General features: G+C 61.4%; 1 protein-coding gene across 1 annotated transcript; it reads left to right on the top strand.

Annotated features, from left to right (window-relative positions):
* The first annotated feature begins 1933 nt into the window (after positions 1-1933).
* On the top strand, positions 1934-14512 carry IQCA1L (IQ motif containing with AAA domain 1 like). Its single transcript, XM_060248214.1, has 19 exons — positions 1934-1944; positions 2057-2390; positions 2487-2606; positions 2699-2887; positions 3253-3324; positions 3988-4193; positions 4296-4380; positions 4466-4582; positions 4749-4824; positions 5181-5287; positions 5388-5489; positions 5688-5734; positions 6479-6561; positions 7393-7500; positions 7646-7845; positions 8692-8778; positions 9245-9422; positions 11164-11402; positions 14405-14512. The coding sequence occupies exons 1-19, from the start codon at positions 1934-1936 to the stop codon at positions 14510-14512; spliced, it is 2469 nt and encodes an 822-aa protein (XP_060104197.1).
* Positions 14513-15238: the final 726 nt, after the last annotated feature.

Genomic DNA, 15238 nt, shown 5'->3' with positions numbered 1-15238 from the left:
ATAAGGTGCCAGTGCTTGGACCGTGGGTGCATCCAGGTTGTCTTCAGGCTGTTCTTCTGCTGAAAGATAGTGTTGGTGATGGTGAGCTGGTGCTCCGTGCAGAATTCTAGCAGGAGGCGCCCGTTATCATTGCAGTTGCCAATGCCGTGTTTGCCAAGTGCTCTTTTCCAGGCTTCCGAGTCTTTACCTACTCTGGCATTGAAGTCGCCAAGGATGATCACCTTGTCCTTTGTAAGGGTCTTCCGTACGAGGTTGCGTAGATCAGCATAGAACTTGTTCTTTTCTGCAGGATCTGCTTGAAGGGTTGGGGCATACACACTGAAGAGTGTTGCATGCTGCTTGTTTTGAAGTGGGAGGCGCATGGACATGATGCGATCTGAGTGACCTGTTGGCAGGTTTTTGAGTTTGGAGGCAATGGAGTTCCTGACCATGAAGCCAATGCCAGAAAGGCGGCTCTCAGCCTTTGACTTACCCGACCAGTAGAGGGTATAGCCAGCACCATGTTCTTGAAGACTACCTTCCTCAGGGAAACGGACCTCACTGAGAGCTGCTATGTCAATATTCAACCTGAGAAGTTCGTGGGCAACTAGAGCAGAGCGTCGTTCAGGGCGACCACTGTCTACTGTGTCAAGCATGGTTCTGATGTTCCAACACGCAAGCTTAAGTCTTTGCACACTTTGTGAGGCAGGTGCATACCTTTTCTTTGTTGTTATTTTTTGACCGCAAGTAAGGATGCCCGTTGACCGCGGCTAGCCAACTGGGGTGGGGGAGACGAGCTTTGTTTAGGCCACCTTTTCTAGGCCCCTCTCCGTGTGGAGCAAGCAGTGCTGTCCCTAGATAAGGCTGCTTGGTCATTCAGGGTGCTGCCGAAAGATGCTTTCGTCTCCGGGTCAGCATCAGGCGACCAATACCCTGAACCGCCTACATGCAGGATCGGGACTGCGGCTTTCAGTGGCATCTTCCACCTGCCGTTTCACCCCTTGCCCATCGCTGCAGGACTTGGTGTGTTGTGGATGTGGATATGCCCTTCAGGCCTGCGCAGAGGAATTTTTAGGTGAAGCACAGTGTGCGCAGTACTGGCTCCACCCTTTCACCTTGGGGTCATCTGCCATGGCCCAGTAAGCCGGGACGCCGGCAGCGAGTCCTCCAGGTGGTAGGTGTTACATTAACGAGCTCTATCTGCCCGGGTTTGATGTTAAGAGTTTTCCTTCTCTTGGCTGGCGAGGTTGGTGAGCCCAGCCTGCCCATTATACCGCCAGACATTCGGTCGCACCATGACGTGGCAAACTCTGTGAGAAACGGGGGGGGGGGGACCAGCGGGAAGGTGTTGCCACGGATGCAGTAATGCAGGAGAGGCCATTGCAGTGACCATCTGCCAGGCATAGCCGGACAGTGACCACGCGGAGTTCACTACACCAGGAAGGAGAGGCTATGTATTGCGCATACACTTTCCCTGGGGGGGGCAGGATACCCAAGAGGGAGCCCACCCCTCCCCCCCCCCGCTCTTATTAGTTAAGGGTACCTTTAATACTAATATTTCAAGTATAGTACACGGCGGGGGTCAAGTAAGGGGTGGGGAGGGGTGGATAGAAATAATATATGGGATAAAGGGAAAAAGTAGTTATTAATGATGTAAGAAATTGGATATACTACCATATGTTACCAATAAAATTGTTTGAAACTCAAAAGTGCCCCCCCCCCCACACACACACGCAGGCAACCGCCGGGCCACCACCCAAACAGCAGGAAGGCCCGCCGGTCCCGAGTCCCTCTAGCTGCAGCCGCCGTGGGTGCTTGCTGGGCCCCTGCCCGCGGGCGTTCTCCGGTTTCTGGGGGAACCGCGGGAGACAATGCCGTGGGGGGGGCGCCTTGGGCGAATCTTGGCGGGCGCTGCAGCTGCGTGCGAGGACTGGCGGGCGAGAGAGGCGGCGCCATGGCCAGCAGGTGCGGGGAGCGACGGGTGGGCCCCCGGAGCGCCCCCTCCGGCCCTGCCCCGAGGCTGACGGCCTGCCGCCTGCTCTCTCTCTCTCTCTCTCTCCCTCTGGCCCGGGGGCAGCACGTACGGGCGGCTGTGGCAGGAGGCGCGGGCGGCGCTGGCGGAGCTGCTGGAGCAGGAGGCGCCGGCGGGCGGGGCGGCCCGGGCGCAGGAGCGGAGCGCGGCGCTCTTCTTCCACACGCTGGCCACCCTCTTCGTGCGCTACGTGCAGATCGCCCGCCGCCTCGAGGCCTGCTACGACCAGGCGGTCCAGCCCCAGAAGCGGCCCATCCTGCGCCGCCTCCTCGACGGCGTGCTCGGCCGCCTCCTGGAGCTCAAGCAGCAGCTGGTCGACCTCCAGCTCTCCGAGTACCACTACCTGGACCACGTCCTCCAGGAGCTCGGCCTCACCCCGGTCAGTGCTCCCGCGCGCCTCGGCTCCTTCCTGGCTGCAGAGGGCACCGGCCTCCGCCGCCGTCTCCATCTTCTCTCTCCTCCCTCCGACTGGCAGGCCGACCTGGAGGTGCCCATCCCGCGCTACTTCCTGAGCGAGCGTGCCAAAGCGCTGCAGGAGCGCCAGGAGGTGTTGGCCGAGATCCTGGCCCGGGTGGCGCCTAGCAAGTCCGCCGCGGTGAGCGGGAGGGCGGGAGGGGGGAGAGGAGCCTGCCTGCCTGACGGGGCGGCCGCTGACCCACCTCCCTGCCGCCTCCCCTTTGCCGCCAGGCGCCGCGGCCGTCGATGCCGCGGGAGGAGGCGGTGCGGCTGGTGCAGATGGCCGAGCGGATGCGGCAGGGGCGGCTGCGGGCCCGCTTCATGCGGGAGATCCGGCGGGACGAGGAGCGCGAGAGGAAGGCGCGCGAGAGCGGCCTGGAGGAGCCCAACCGGGGCCAGGCTGCTGTCTGCATCCAAAAGGTCGGTCAGCCGGCCGGCCCGGGCCCAGATGGGGGGGGGGCGGAGTCTGGCTGGCACCTCCTTGCAGCTGACCCTCGACGGCGCTCCGGGATCCCGTCTCCCGCGGCTGCGCCAGGCCGGACGGAGAGCCACCCTCGCCGCCTCCTTGCTTCCCAGGGAGGCCCCCTTCCGCCCGCCTATCCTGGCCTGAGGCCTCCCGCGGGACACGGCGGAGAAATCTCCCAGGCCGCGCAAAGACGCAGGGGGAGGGCAGGCTCGCGAGGTCTCGACTCTCCTGGCTGTCTGTCTGGGGGGGGGGGGGCAGCAGTCTCTTCAGCCCGCTTCCTCCCCCTCCCGTGGTCCTCCTTCTCTCCCCCCCCCCCCAGGTCTGGAAGGGGTGCCTGCAGCGCCGCTTCACCCAGCTCGCGCGGCAGCAGGAGATGGTCTTCATCGGCATGGTAAGCGGCGCCTGGCCCACCTGCTCCTCTTTCTGGCCGGCGGCATCCCCGCGCTCCGCGACGGCTCGTCCCTTTGCTGCCTGCGAGGGGCCGGCCAAAGGACCCGGAGAGCGGGAGAGGAGGGGAGGGGAGGGGTGCTGCCGGCACGCGCCCGCGGCTGGCCCCTGAGTGCCCCCCTCCCCGAGAGCCGGGCCGCGTCGGGCTCCTATCCCAGGGCTGCAGGGCGCGGGCCGAGTTCTTCTCCCCGGGCGGGAGCCAAAGCGGCCCCAGGGAGCGCGGTCCAGGAGGTGCTCCTCGCCGCCGCCTCCTCCTCCTCCTCCTCCTCCTGCGGGCCATTAGCGAGTGTTTAGTTCAGCGTTTTAAATAATTGTGTCCTCGGAAGGATATTTAAAATCCATTTGGGGGCCAATGAGGCGGGAAAGTGCCTGCGCCAGGCGGGCGGGCGGCCGCTGCTGCTGCTGGGCGGGAAAGCGCCGCGCCTGCCTGCCTTCCTGCCTGCCTGCCGCTCCCCGACTCCCATTACCGCGGCCTCATTTGCAGCAGCGCCGCCGCCCCCCCCCCCCGCACGGCTCCCTGTCGCCGAAGGGCCTCCTGCCCCCCCCTCGCCGTGCTGACAGCCTTCCTCTCCCCCCGCGCTACTGCTGCAACCCCCCGCTCCCCCAGGCACTGGAGCCGCATCTGACCGGGGCCTCGGCCGCAGCCATCCGGGCGCAGCTCGGCGAAGAGATCCGGCGCATGCGCCAGGCCGACTACGAGTCCGAATACCGGGAGGCCCTGGACAGTACCCGTGACGCCGTCTACGAGGTGGAGGGACCCAGCATGCGGGAGGAGATGAAGGCGCAGCTCCGCCAGTGGTTCATCGAGTGCCAGTGAGCGGGCGGGGGGGGGGGAGCAGCCGCTGGATCAGTCGTGGCTGAGGCTGCCCCCCTGCTGGGCACTGACATTGCCCCTCCTGCTCTCTTCCTCTCCAGTGACCTGACCGGCCGCTTCCCAGACTTCCCGGAGGAGGCCATTGGTGGCTCCCGCGTCCTCTTTGCCCAAAAGACCCCGGAAGAGGTATCAGACCCGGTGGAAGACAGCCAGCTCCTCCTCCCCCACCCCTTACATCCCTGCCCTGTGCTCTTTTCGGGTTCCCCCCCAGGTGAAGGCGGAGCTGGACCTGGCAGAGATCAAGGTGGACAAGAAGAAGAAGGAGAAGGAGGAGAAGGGGAAGGAGGTGGAGAAGAAGAAGAAGGGGAAGGAGAAGAAAGCGGTGAGAGTGGGAAGCTCCTCCCGCCAGGGGGTACTGCCAGAGCACATGCCAGCAAAAGTGGGGGCATGTCATGCCTTTGGCTGTGCTGGGAGACCCTCCCTCAGGATGGGGCGTGGGAGAGGGCCTGGGGAGGGGAGGTGGGCCTTGTCTCCAAGTGGAAGCTTCTTTGCAGGACGAAGAGGAAGGACTCAAGCTCTTGCCCTCCAAGTTTCTGCCCACAATTGACCACGGCTTCCAGGAGTATACGGGTGAGGGAAAGGAGGGGTGCCTGCGCAGCTCCACCCCACTAGCCCCCAGGAGGACCCCGAGGGCAGAAGGCATCATGGGGGAGGCCACGGCAAGGCCCATCCCTGACTCAGCCGCTGCCCTCACCTCCTGCCTGCTGAGAGCCCCCCTCAGGAGCACCTCTGCCTTGATCGGGATTGACCCTGACCCCTTCCCCCCACTCCCTGCAGCCCTCTGGAGCAGCCAAGATGACCCCTGACCCCTTCCCCCCACTCCCTGCAGCTCTCTGGAACAGCCAAGATGACCCCTTCCCCCCACTCCCTGCAGCTCTCTGGAGCAGCCAAGATGACCTCTGACCCCTTCCCCCCACTCGCTGCAGCTCTCTGGAGCAGCCAAGATGAGGTGGTCAACTTTGAGCAGCACTACGAAGCAGAGCTCATCCGGGCTGAGAAGCAGAAGGAGGTGGAGGCAGAGATCCGGCTGCAGGTGGGCGGGGGGGAGGGCAGGGGCAGTCCTGGGGGAGGGGGCAAGACCTGGGGAGGCGGGGGGGGGAGACACTCCTTCCATCTCTGTGTGGCCTCCGCAGGTGGATGAGTTGATGCGCGAGGAGCTTCAGCAGCTGAGGCTGGCTGTTGACCTGGAAGAAGGCAAGGCTGGCAAGCCGCCCCGGGCCAAGAAGAGTGCCAAGGTGAAGAGGCCTCCCTGCCCCCTCCTCTGGTTCTGCCAGGCCCTGCCGGGGGCTTGGCCTGCTTAGGGGTGTCCCCTGGAGGCGGCTTCAGCAGGGCGGGGGGCGGGAGTCTCGCTTGCTCGTGGGAGGGGGGTCCTTCCCATCTGTCCTCATTCAGAAGGTTTGCATGAAAGGTTTTCTTTCATTTGCCTGGAGCAGAAGAAAGGGAAGAAAGGCAAAAAGGAGAAGGATCTGACACCGGACAGGTACTCTTCCTGCCCCAAGCCCCCCCTCCTGCCTAGCCAGACCCACATCTGTGGGTGGCTCCCTGCTGAGCTGGGAGGCTGCACTGGCACCCTTGGGGTTTGGGAGGACTCCTAAGAGCCAGCTCTGAGTCCAGCAAGGTCAATAGAATGGAGCAGAACAGAAGCCTTTGCGAGTTCAGCAATCTGGAGGCAGGAGACTGGGGAGGGAGGAGCAGGAGGGTCAGTCCTTGGAAGACCCTGCAGGGCAAGGCTTCTTCTCACTTGCCTGGGGGGAGGGATCAGCTGGGAACACGTCTGAAGCCAGCCTCCTGCTAGGCTGGGGGTGGGGGTGGGGGAGCAGCCACCCGGTGGGGTCTTCATGGGAGAGCAGAGCAGGTGACAGGAAGTGAGATCGCCTGCGGCCTGCCTGTGCATGCTGCCCTGCCCTGGCCTCCCATCCCAAGCCCTGCTGAGCTCCCGCCATCCGGCCTGGCCTGGCCTGCCCACATGGGGGCTCGCGTTGCTGCTGGGGGGGGCAGAGGGAGCTTCCTGGCTGCGGGAACCAGTGACAGAGCTGCACCACTGCTGAGTCGGCCTCCTTTGGGGGCACTGCCAGGCAACGTGGGGCGCCCCATCCTTCTGCACCACCACCTCTCCCCGCTTTCTCAATCCGGAGCCTGGGCCGTCCTGGGAAGCAGTGGCCTCGGGGGGGCCTTGGGCTCAGGTCCCTCCCGGTCTGGGGTGACCCCTGCCCTCTCCCCTCAGGAGCATTGACTCTCTCTACGAAGAGCTGGTCCTGCAGGGCATCATCACAAAGCCCCCCAAAGTGCCCCTCTCAGGCTACTCCGGTGAGTGACCCCCACCCTACCCCTCCCCTGGGGCGCTGCAGGTGCTCAGAGGGGCAGAGCCTGGGGGGCAGCTGCAGACTGCGTACGAGGAATGTAGCGGCTGGGTGGTTGATGGTTGGGCGGCCACCACTGCCACGGATCATTTGCGCTCAAGGGTGCCCCTCTCTGCGGAGCAGGCCGGGAAGAGCTGCCTGGCAAGGCCCAGCCAGAGCCCGCTGCTGGCCAAAAGGGCCCCTTGGTCCCAGCCAGCCACTGCTGCAGAGGTGGTCTGCTTCTGGCCTGGGGGCTGAGTCTGGACAGCTGTGGCCCGTAGCCCTTGGGCTGCCTTTCCTCCACGACTTTGTTCAGCCACTTTGGAAAGGCATGGGAATCCTGGAACCCCTCTGCCGGTGGTAGAGCTACTTCTTTTCTCTGTCCTGCATATGTCCCTTATGGATCAGCCTGCATGGCCTCGCGAACGGGTGGGTCACTCGGTCAGTTCGGCAGCTGGGAGTCCAAGGTGGGGATCGCTACTCTGCCCCACAAGCTTGCTGGGCAACTGGGGTGGGTCCAGCCACGCACGCTGCTCCACCTGACTGGGCTGCTGTAACGAGGGCCTCTTGCTGGGGAGGGCATGGGGCGATGGGCGAAGAGAATGAAGAAGCCCTGGCCGATGGGCACAGCGAATCGTGGAGTGGCGGTGCCAGCGGGAACTCTGGAAGGCTGTGTTTGAATTCAGCAGCAGCAGGCAGCGCTGCTGAATGGGGGTTCTCTCCTGCCAGGGCTACAGGACTTCTGGCTTGAGGAGGGTGCTGATACGGCATGTAGGTCAGCCCCTTCCTTTCCCCACAGGAGACTTCTGCTACTTGGGAACCACATTGCGGCAGGCAGAAACTGAGCCAATACCTTCGATGCTAGATGTGCGCCAGAACATCACACTGTATGCCATTTTGCGTCTCGGTAGGATCTCCCGCTGGCCTTTGTCAGGGTCACACTCCACCCCATCCCAACCCTCCCTCCCTCCCTTTCTCCGGAACATGGACTTGTTTCCCATTACCCCCCCCCCCCAACTCTTCTCTCTCTTGCTCCCCTCCCCACCGCACAGGCTCTCCAACTGTGCATGAGTTGGCACCCCTGGTGAAGTCCGTCCTTCTCGTGGGTCCGCCGGGGACAGGGAAGAAGATGCTGGTTCATGCTGTGTGCACAGAGACGGGGGCCAATCTTTTTGACCTCTCCCCAGACAACCTGGCCAGGAAGTATCCCGGCAAGAGTGGCCTCCAGATGCTGCTCCATCTGGTGTTCAAGGTAGGGCCTGCCAGGGCGGGCCAGGGGGCTGGCATGGGGGGCATCAGGGCTGGGTGAGGAGAGGGGGCCAGCAAGGGAGCAGCCCATTCCCAGCATCCTTGTCAAGTAAGGGAGTAAATGTCAGACATGGAGCTGGTTTCTGTGGTGTGTGTCATACCCAGAGACACCGAACACTCAGCATTTCCCTCCTGGATGGATATGCCTAGAACAAGCTTCTGGATTGTGTGGGTCAGCTTGTGAGCCATTCCTCTGGCCTGACCAGGAGCAAAACTATCCCTTCCTCCTTTCCGGGCCTTGCCGCTGGCACTCTGGGGCTCGATGTTGTCGCCACTTCTTGAAGGACCCAACCTGCACAGATGGAAGGTCTCCGGTAGAAGGCCTCCAGCACAGCCGCAGCAGCTGAGCAGGCGGTCGCCTCCACACACAAAACAACAACTAGAGCCGACTCAAGTGCTCAGACGTGCCACGGGGTTTTGCAAGCATTACCATTTCCCTGGGGGGGGGGGGGGGAACGTCTGACAATGTATCGTTTCGTTCTGTGAGCACAAAAGAGCCAGGTCCAGATGTGCCCAGAGAGAGCTGGATTTTCCCTGTGGTCCATGTTAGGTACCAAGCTGTCCCTGCTCCGTTTTGCTTGTTTCTTCACTCCCTTTTGGGCCTTCACACCCCCAGTGAGGGTTGAGTCCAGCCTCCTTCCCTTCTGGGTGTGGCCCGTAAGCCAGGCTGGGACAGAAAGCCCCGGGGGAGGGCTTAAGGGAGGCTTAATGCTTTGTGGGCCTGACCAGACCACAGAGGCAGGCTGGCTGGCTGCAGGAGTGCCTTTCTCTTCCACTCTCTCCCCCCCAGGTGGCCCGGGCCTTGCAGCCTTCTGTCCTCTGGGTGGGGAATGCTGAGAAGACTTTTTACAAGAAGGTCCCTAAAGAGGAGAAGGAGGTCAGTGGGGAGCAGGCTGGGGCAGAGGTGGAGGGAGGGAGGGAAGCCCCCCCAGATCTGGCCTTGGAGGGGGGAGGGGGAGCATGGGATTCAGAGGGCTTCCTTCCCCCACCCCCCAAAAGGGTGGGACTCTTGGTCTCGCCCTCCTGGAGGCATCTTGAGCTCCCTTCCCCTGATGCCAGCGAAATGGGAGAGGGGGAGGGGGAGGGGCCAGCCTCCCCCCTGGGGGAAATGGCAGCCTTGGAGGGTGGGCTCCTGGCATTCTGCTGCCCCACAGAGCGAGGTCTTGCCAAGCTAGGGTCCACAGCAGCCCTCCCACCCCCCATGGCAAGTCCCCCCCCCGCCTCCCTTGCCCTCAGCAGGGTGGATAAAGTGGGGGGGGGGGCATAGCCGCCCCAGTGCCTCTCTCCAAGCAGGAGGGGAGGGGAGGGGCCTGGGACTGATCCGGGGCGGGTGCTGCCCCCAGCTGGACCCCAAGCGCCTGAAGAAGGACCTGCCCAAGGCCCTGAGTCTGCTGACAGCCGCTGACCGGGTGCTGCTCCTGGGGACCTCCAGCAGGCCCTACCTGGCGGACGCCAAGGGGCTGTGCAAGGCCTACGAGAGGATCCTGCTCATCCCCCGGCCGGACTACGCCTCCCGCTACGGTGAGGGCCAAGGGGGTGGGACCCTCCTCAGGGGGGAGGAGCCACCAAGCTCAGGGGGTCTTGCCTGTGTCTGTCTCTCCACGGGGCGCGGGGGGCCTCAGCAAGCGCCGGAAACTGTCCACATCTGACGTTCGCCCCACAGAGTCAGAGCCCTGTGGTGACAGCACGGGTTGCCAGCTCCAGTTCTGGAAATATCTGGGGACTTTGGGGGTGGAGCCAGGAGAGTTTCCCACTCCCTCAAATAAAAATGCAGCAGTGCCATTCCCTGAATACAGTTTTCTTCTCCTATTGCCTCGGCAGCCACACTTCCACTACATGAACGTGAACTCACTCAGGAGAGAAAGAGAGCAGCCAAAATAAACATAGATGAACATATGAAGCTGCCTTATACTGAATCAGACCCTCCTGGGTCCATCAAAGTCAGTATTGCCTACTCAGACTGGCAGCGGCTCTCCAGGGTCTCAAGCAGAGGTTTTTCACACCTATTTGCCTGGACCCTTTTAGTTGGAGATGCCGGGGATTGAACCTGGGACCTTCTGCTTCCCAAGCAGATGCTCTGCCATTGAGCCACCGTCCCTCCCTTAAAGTTGCCTTCATTCCTTCTGAACATATGAACCTATGAAGCTGCCTTATACTGAATCAGACCCTGCTGGGTCCATCAAAGTCTGTCTTGTCTACTCAGACTGGCAGCCACTCTCCGGGGTCTCAAGCGGAGGTTTTTCATGCCTATTTGCCTGGACCCTTTTCAGTTGGAGATGCCAGGGATTGAACCTGAAACCTCCTGCTTACCAAGCAGATGCTCTGCCACTGAGCCACCATCCCTCCCCTGTTTGCAAGCCTGCACTTTTGTGATCTCACTGGGGCACTTACTCATGGGATTTGCAGAATTTAACCATCTGCTATATTTCAACTAACTTCTTCAGACTAAAAGGAAAATGAAAGGAGAGCAGCCTAGGGGGTGGAGTTTTCTTCCATCCCATAATCAGGTTCTAGTTAACACCATTTTACTATACACATGATTCCTGAGGCCGATGTAAAACAAACAGAGGGACTGTGCTGGCTTTTCTTTCTTCCGTGCTTCACACAGTAACCAGAAGAGCCATGTGGCTCTCTCACTCCCCCTGCCGCTTTCCTCCAGACACACAAGAGTCCCAAACACAAGCCTTTTGCAGGGTCCTTTTAAGCCTGCTCAGGTTTAAAGGCACATGGTGGCTGCAGGGGGGGAGGAGCCTGGAAAACTGGAGGATCCCCCACCAGGAGGGGCCTGGGGATTGGGAAGCCTGTTGACAACAACTTCAGCAGGGAAAGAGATCTGCCCTGGCAGAAGCCCCCAGTCTCTGGGCTGGGCCTGAACGGAGCTGGGGCCAGGGGGAAGGGACAACTGTGGCCCTTGGAAACGCCCCACCCCCCAATGGCTGGGAGCAACTTCCTGCTTTCAGCTCGGGGAGCAGGGTGTGCATTTCAACCAAAAGGGGCCTTCCGATCTCTCCAGGGCAGAGGCTGGAAACACTTCTGCATCACTCCCTCCAACACAGACACCTTCTCTCCAAAATGTTACTGTACTTCCCCCGCCCCATCCCCTGGAATAGGCCTGAATGCTCCTGCCCGCTTCCTCTTTCAGCGTTAAAAATGCCCAGCAGGGAGGGAGAGGGGGATAGCAGGAGTCTGGGGCAGCCCGGCCTCTGAGGGGTGCCTGCTAGGGAGACTCACCCTTCTCCTCCTCTCCCCTCGCACCCCGCAGTGATCTGGCAGCAGCTCATCGAGAAGCACGGGGGTGCCCTGGCCAGCTCCCTGGACCTCAGTGCCTTGGCCAAGGTATCTGACGGCTACAGCCAAGGCAGCCTGGTGCAAGCGGTGCAGGCCGTGCTGAGCGAGAGACGCCTCCTGCAGCTGCCCAAGCGGCCACTGGCTGCTGGCGAGTTTGTGCAGATGCTGGCGAGGGCAGAGCCCATCTACCCGGAGGAGGAGGAGATGCTGCAGGTGCCACTTTGCTCTCTTCCTGGCCCGTGGGCAGAGGGCGGGGGGAGGGCAGCATCAACGTCAAAAGCACAATGCATAATATCTATTGCTCTCTCGATAGATACAAGAGCCAGTTTGGGGCAGACTCTAATCTGGAGAACCGGGTTTGATATCCCCCTCCTCCTAAGAACAAAAGAGAAGCCCTGTTGGATCAGGCCAGTGGCCCCTCCAGTCCAACACTCTGTGTCACATAAGAACAGAAGAGAAGCCCTGTTGGATCAGGCCAGTGGCCCCTCCAGCCCAACACTCTGTGTCACATAAGAGAAGCCATGTTGGATCAGGCCACTGGCCCCTTCAGTCCAACACTCTGTGTCACATAAGAACAGAAGAGAAGCCCTGTTGGATCAGGCCAATGGCCCCTCCAGTCCAACACTCTGTGTCACATAAAAACATAAGAGAAGCCATGTTGGATCAGGCCAGTGGCCCCTCCAGTCCAACACTCTGTGTCTCATAAGGACATAAGAGAAGCCCTTTTGGATCAGGCCAGTGGCCCCTCCAGTCCAACACTCTGTGTCACATAAGAACATAAGAGAAGCCACGTTGGATCAGGCCAATGGCCCATCCAGTCCAGCACTCTGTGTCACATAAGAACATAAGAGAAGCCCTGTTGGATCAGGCCAGTGGCCCATCCAATCCAACACTCTGTGTCACATAAGAGAAGCCCGGTTGGATCAGGCCAATGGCCCCTCCAGTCTAACACTGTGTCACATAAGAACATAAGAGAAGCCCTGTTGGATCAGGCCAATGGCCCATCCAGTCCAACACTTTGTGTCACCTAAGAACATAAGAGAAGCCCTGTTGGATCAGGCCAGTGGCCCCTCCAGTCCAACACTCTGTGTTTCATAAGAACATAAGAGAAGCCCTGTTGCATCAGGCCAATGGCCCCTCCAGTCCAACATTCTGTGTCACATAAGAACAGAAGAGAAGCCCTGTTGGATCAGGCCAATGGCCCATCCAGACCAACACTCTGGGTCACATAAGAACAGAAGAGAAGCCCTGTTGGATCAGGCCAGTGGCCCATCCAGACCAACACTCTGTGTCACATAAGAACAGAAGAGAAGCCCTGTTGGATCAGGCCAGTGGCCCATCCAGACCAACACTCTGTGTCACATAAAAGATGCCCTGTTGGATCAGGCCAGTGGCCCAAACACCCAAGTGCTATCAGGAGGTCCACCAGTGGGGATAGAAGCCCTTCCACTGTGCCTCCCAAGCACCAGGAATACAGAGCATCACTGCCCCAGACAGAGAGTTCCAACAATATGCTGTGTCCTCCTCCACATTTAGCCAGCTGGATGATCTTGGGTCAGTCACATATTCTCCCAGAGCTCTTCCTCTCAAAACCGTTTCTGTCAGAGCTCTCTCAGCCCACCTGCCTCACAGGATGCCTTTTGCGGGGAGAGGAAGGGAAGGAGACTGGAAGCCACTCTGAGACTGCAAGAGAAGGGTGGGGTAGAAATCCAATCTCTCCTCCAAATAAAATCTTTACCCACCTGGGCCAGGCAGCTGCAGGCCAGCCCACCCAAGCCCTGCAGGGGGTGGGAGACATAGTGCTCAGCCCCCAGAGGTGAGGCAGGGGAAAGAGGCCCTGTGGGAGTTGGGCTCAGCCTTGCCCCCCAGGCTAGGTAAAGCAGGTGTGGCCACACCTAGTCTGCCCCTGCGGGAGGGGCAGGGTTAGTGGCACAGCCCAGCTTTCAGGCAAGAACACAATTATGCCTGCTGTGGAGGAAGTGGCAGAGGGAACGCCCCCCACCCCACCCAAACCATGAGCAGCATGGAGTCAGGGCAGCCCCCAGGAAGTCTCTAATCGTGGCACTTAGTGAGGAACTTGTGGGATCCACTCCGTGGGAGGGGGGAGGAAGAGGAGTTGGGCTTTATACCCCTCCCCCCCGCGTAGTCTCAGAGGGGCTTCCCCTCTCCTTGCCCCTCCCCTTCCCTCGATAGACAGGCACCCTGGGAGGTGGGGCAGGGGGCTGAGAGAGAGCTCAGAGTGGTGCCGCAGTGACCCCAGATTTAGGTTGCTTGAAAGGGCAGAGGGATGGCTGCCACTGGCCTTGCCTCTTGGCAACTCCCTCAGGCACCAACCGTCCTGCCCCAGTGGCTCCCGTCTGCAGGGCCGGATTAGCAGTTAGGCCAATTAGGCTGTGGCCTATGGGCCCCCAGGCTGGCTTCTTTCCCCCACCCCACCCCACCCCTGCTTGCAGCCCTCCCAGCCAACAACTGAGCTGCTCTTTGCCTGACTTGCCTGGTGTGGCTGCCGGTGGCCTCATTGCCAAGTTCGCCTCTCTCTGCCTCTCCCCGCAGCTCTTGAGAAGATGCCTGCAGGCTGCAGCGGGGCCTCAGGCAGTGGCCAGGCGCTCCAACTCTGGGAAAATTTGAGAGGGAGCCCCCGAGATTGATTGCCTGGGGGCCTCCACAGGGTGGTCTGCATGGCCACCCCCGGTGCTCCGGAGTTCCCACCACCAGACCGCTCCAGCTTTATGGGGAAGGGGCCCTGGCTCAGTGGGGAGAGAGCATCTGCTTGTCCCATGGGGAGGGCCTCCGGATCGAGCCACAGCAGCATCTCTAGTCGGGATCAGGCGTGGGAGCCTGAGACCTCACCAAAGCCCCTCCCCTGCCACACAGGTGACTAGTCTTGAAGGCACTGCTGCTGGCCGGGCTCCTGTGCCTGGAGGCTTCTGCCGTCATCCCAGAGAGAGAGACAGTGCGCGGAGTGTCCCACCCAGGCCTCTGTCCCTTTTGTGGGCGTGTTTTGCAATGCCTTTGGGTTTGCCACTCCTGTTTGGCCCTGGGGCCCAGGGCAAGTGGGCACTGCTCAGCTCCATGCGCTTCCCCAGGACTCAGCCTCTCCCCCCCCCCTCCCATGGGGTGGCAGAGCTTCCCTCGGTCCCTACCTGGCTGCCAGTCTCGCTGGCCCTGAGAGGGCCCTGCTTGCCCCGGGCAGACCTCTGGCATGTCCTCCACAGAGCTGGTACACCAAGACTCCCCTGGGCAAGAAGAAGATGCTGCTGGAGGAGGAGAAGAGGAAGGCGGCAGAGGCCAAAGCAAAAGACAAGAAGAAGAAGAAGAAATAGGAGGGTGACTGCTGCATAAATGGGTCCGGGAGTGTGTGCCAATCACTGTCTGCCTGCCTGCCTGTGTGAAAGCGAGAAAGCTCACGTGAGGGCAAGATCCACGCTCCGCCCCTCCCAGGGTGCAGTGGGTATGAATGCTCCTCTGGGGTGGGCCTGTGTGTGCTCCCCCCACCCGCCTCCTCCTGGGGCGTCTGAAGCAGGGAGGGCAGGAGGGGCTGTCCCCGTTGGGGGTGGGGGGGAGAGGCCAGCCAGACTGTTCTGTGCCCCTCCTCCGGGATCCTGGATATCTGGCAGGCTTTCTGCTTCCGCTGCCAACTGGAGAGGCCAGAGCTGCTGCGTAGTGGTCAGTTTGCATTTGGAGAGGTCAGCCCAACGGAGGAAGCCAGAGTGGGGGGCCGGGAGGTGGGGTCCTGCCTGGCCGTGGGGCAGCCTGAAGCCCCATCTGGGTCTCGACTGCAGAAAGGCCAGCAGGGCGGGGCGGGGGGGGGGGGCAGGCTGGCTCCCTCAGGCAGCAGGATCCAGGGATGGTGCACATTCTGGCCTGAAGCTCCCATCTGGAGAAGAGACGGGGCGGGGGAGGCTTTGTGGGGCTGGTGTGCAAGTGTGGACAGCCTCCTGGCCAGCTGCTGATGCCAACCTCCAGGTGGGGCCTGGAGATCTCCTGCTATTGCAACTGATCTCCAACAACAGAGGCTGCTTTGGAGGGGGGACTCGCTGGCCTGCACC

This window comes from Heteronotia binoei, chromosome 10 (assembly GCF_032191835.1).
Source record: "Heteronotia binoei isolate CCM8104 ecotype False Entrance Well chromosome 10, APGP_CSIRO_Hbin_v1, whole genome shotgun sequence".
Taxonomy (NCBI): Eukaryota; Metazoa; Chordata; class Lepidosauria; order Squamata; family Gekkonidae; genus Heteronotia; species Heteronotia binoei.
This window is presented reverse-complemented; position numbering and strand designations above follow the sequence as displayed.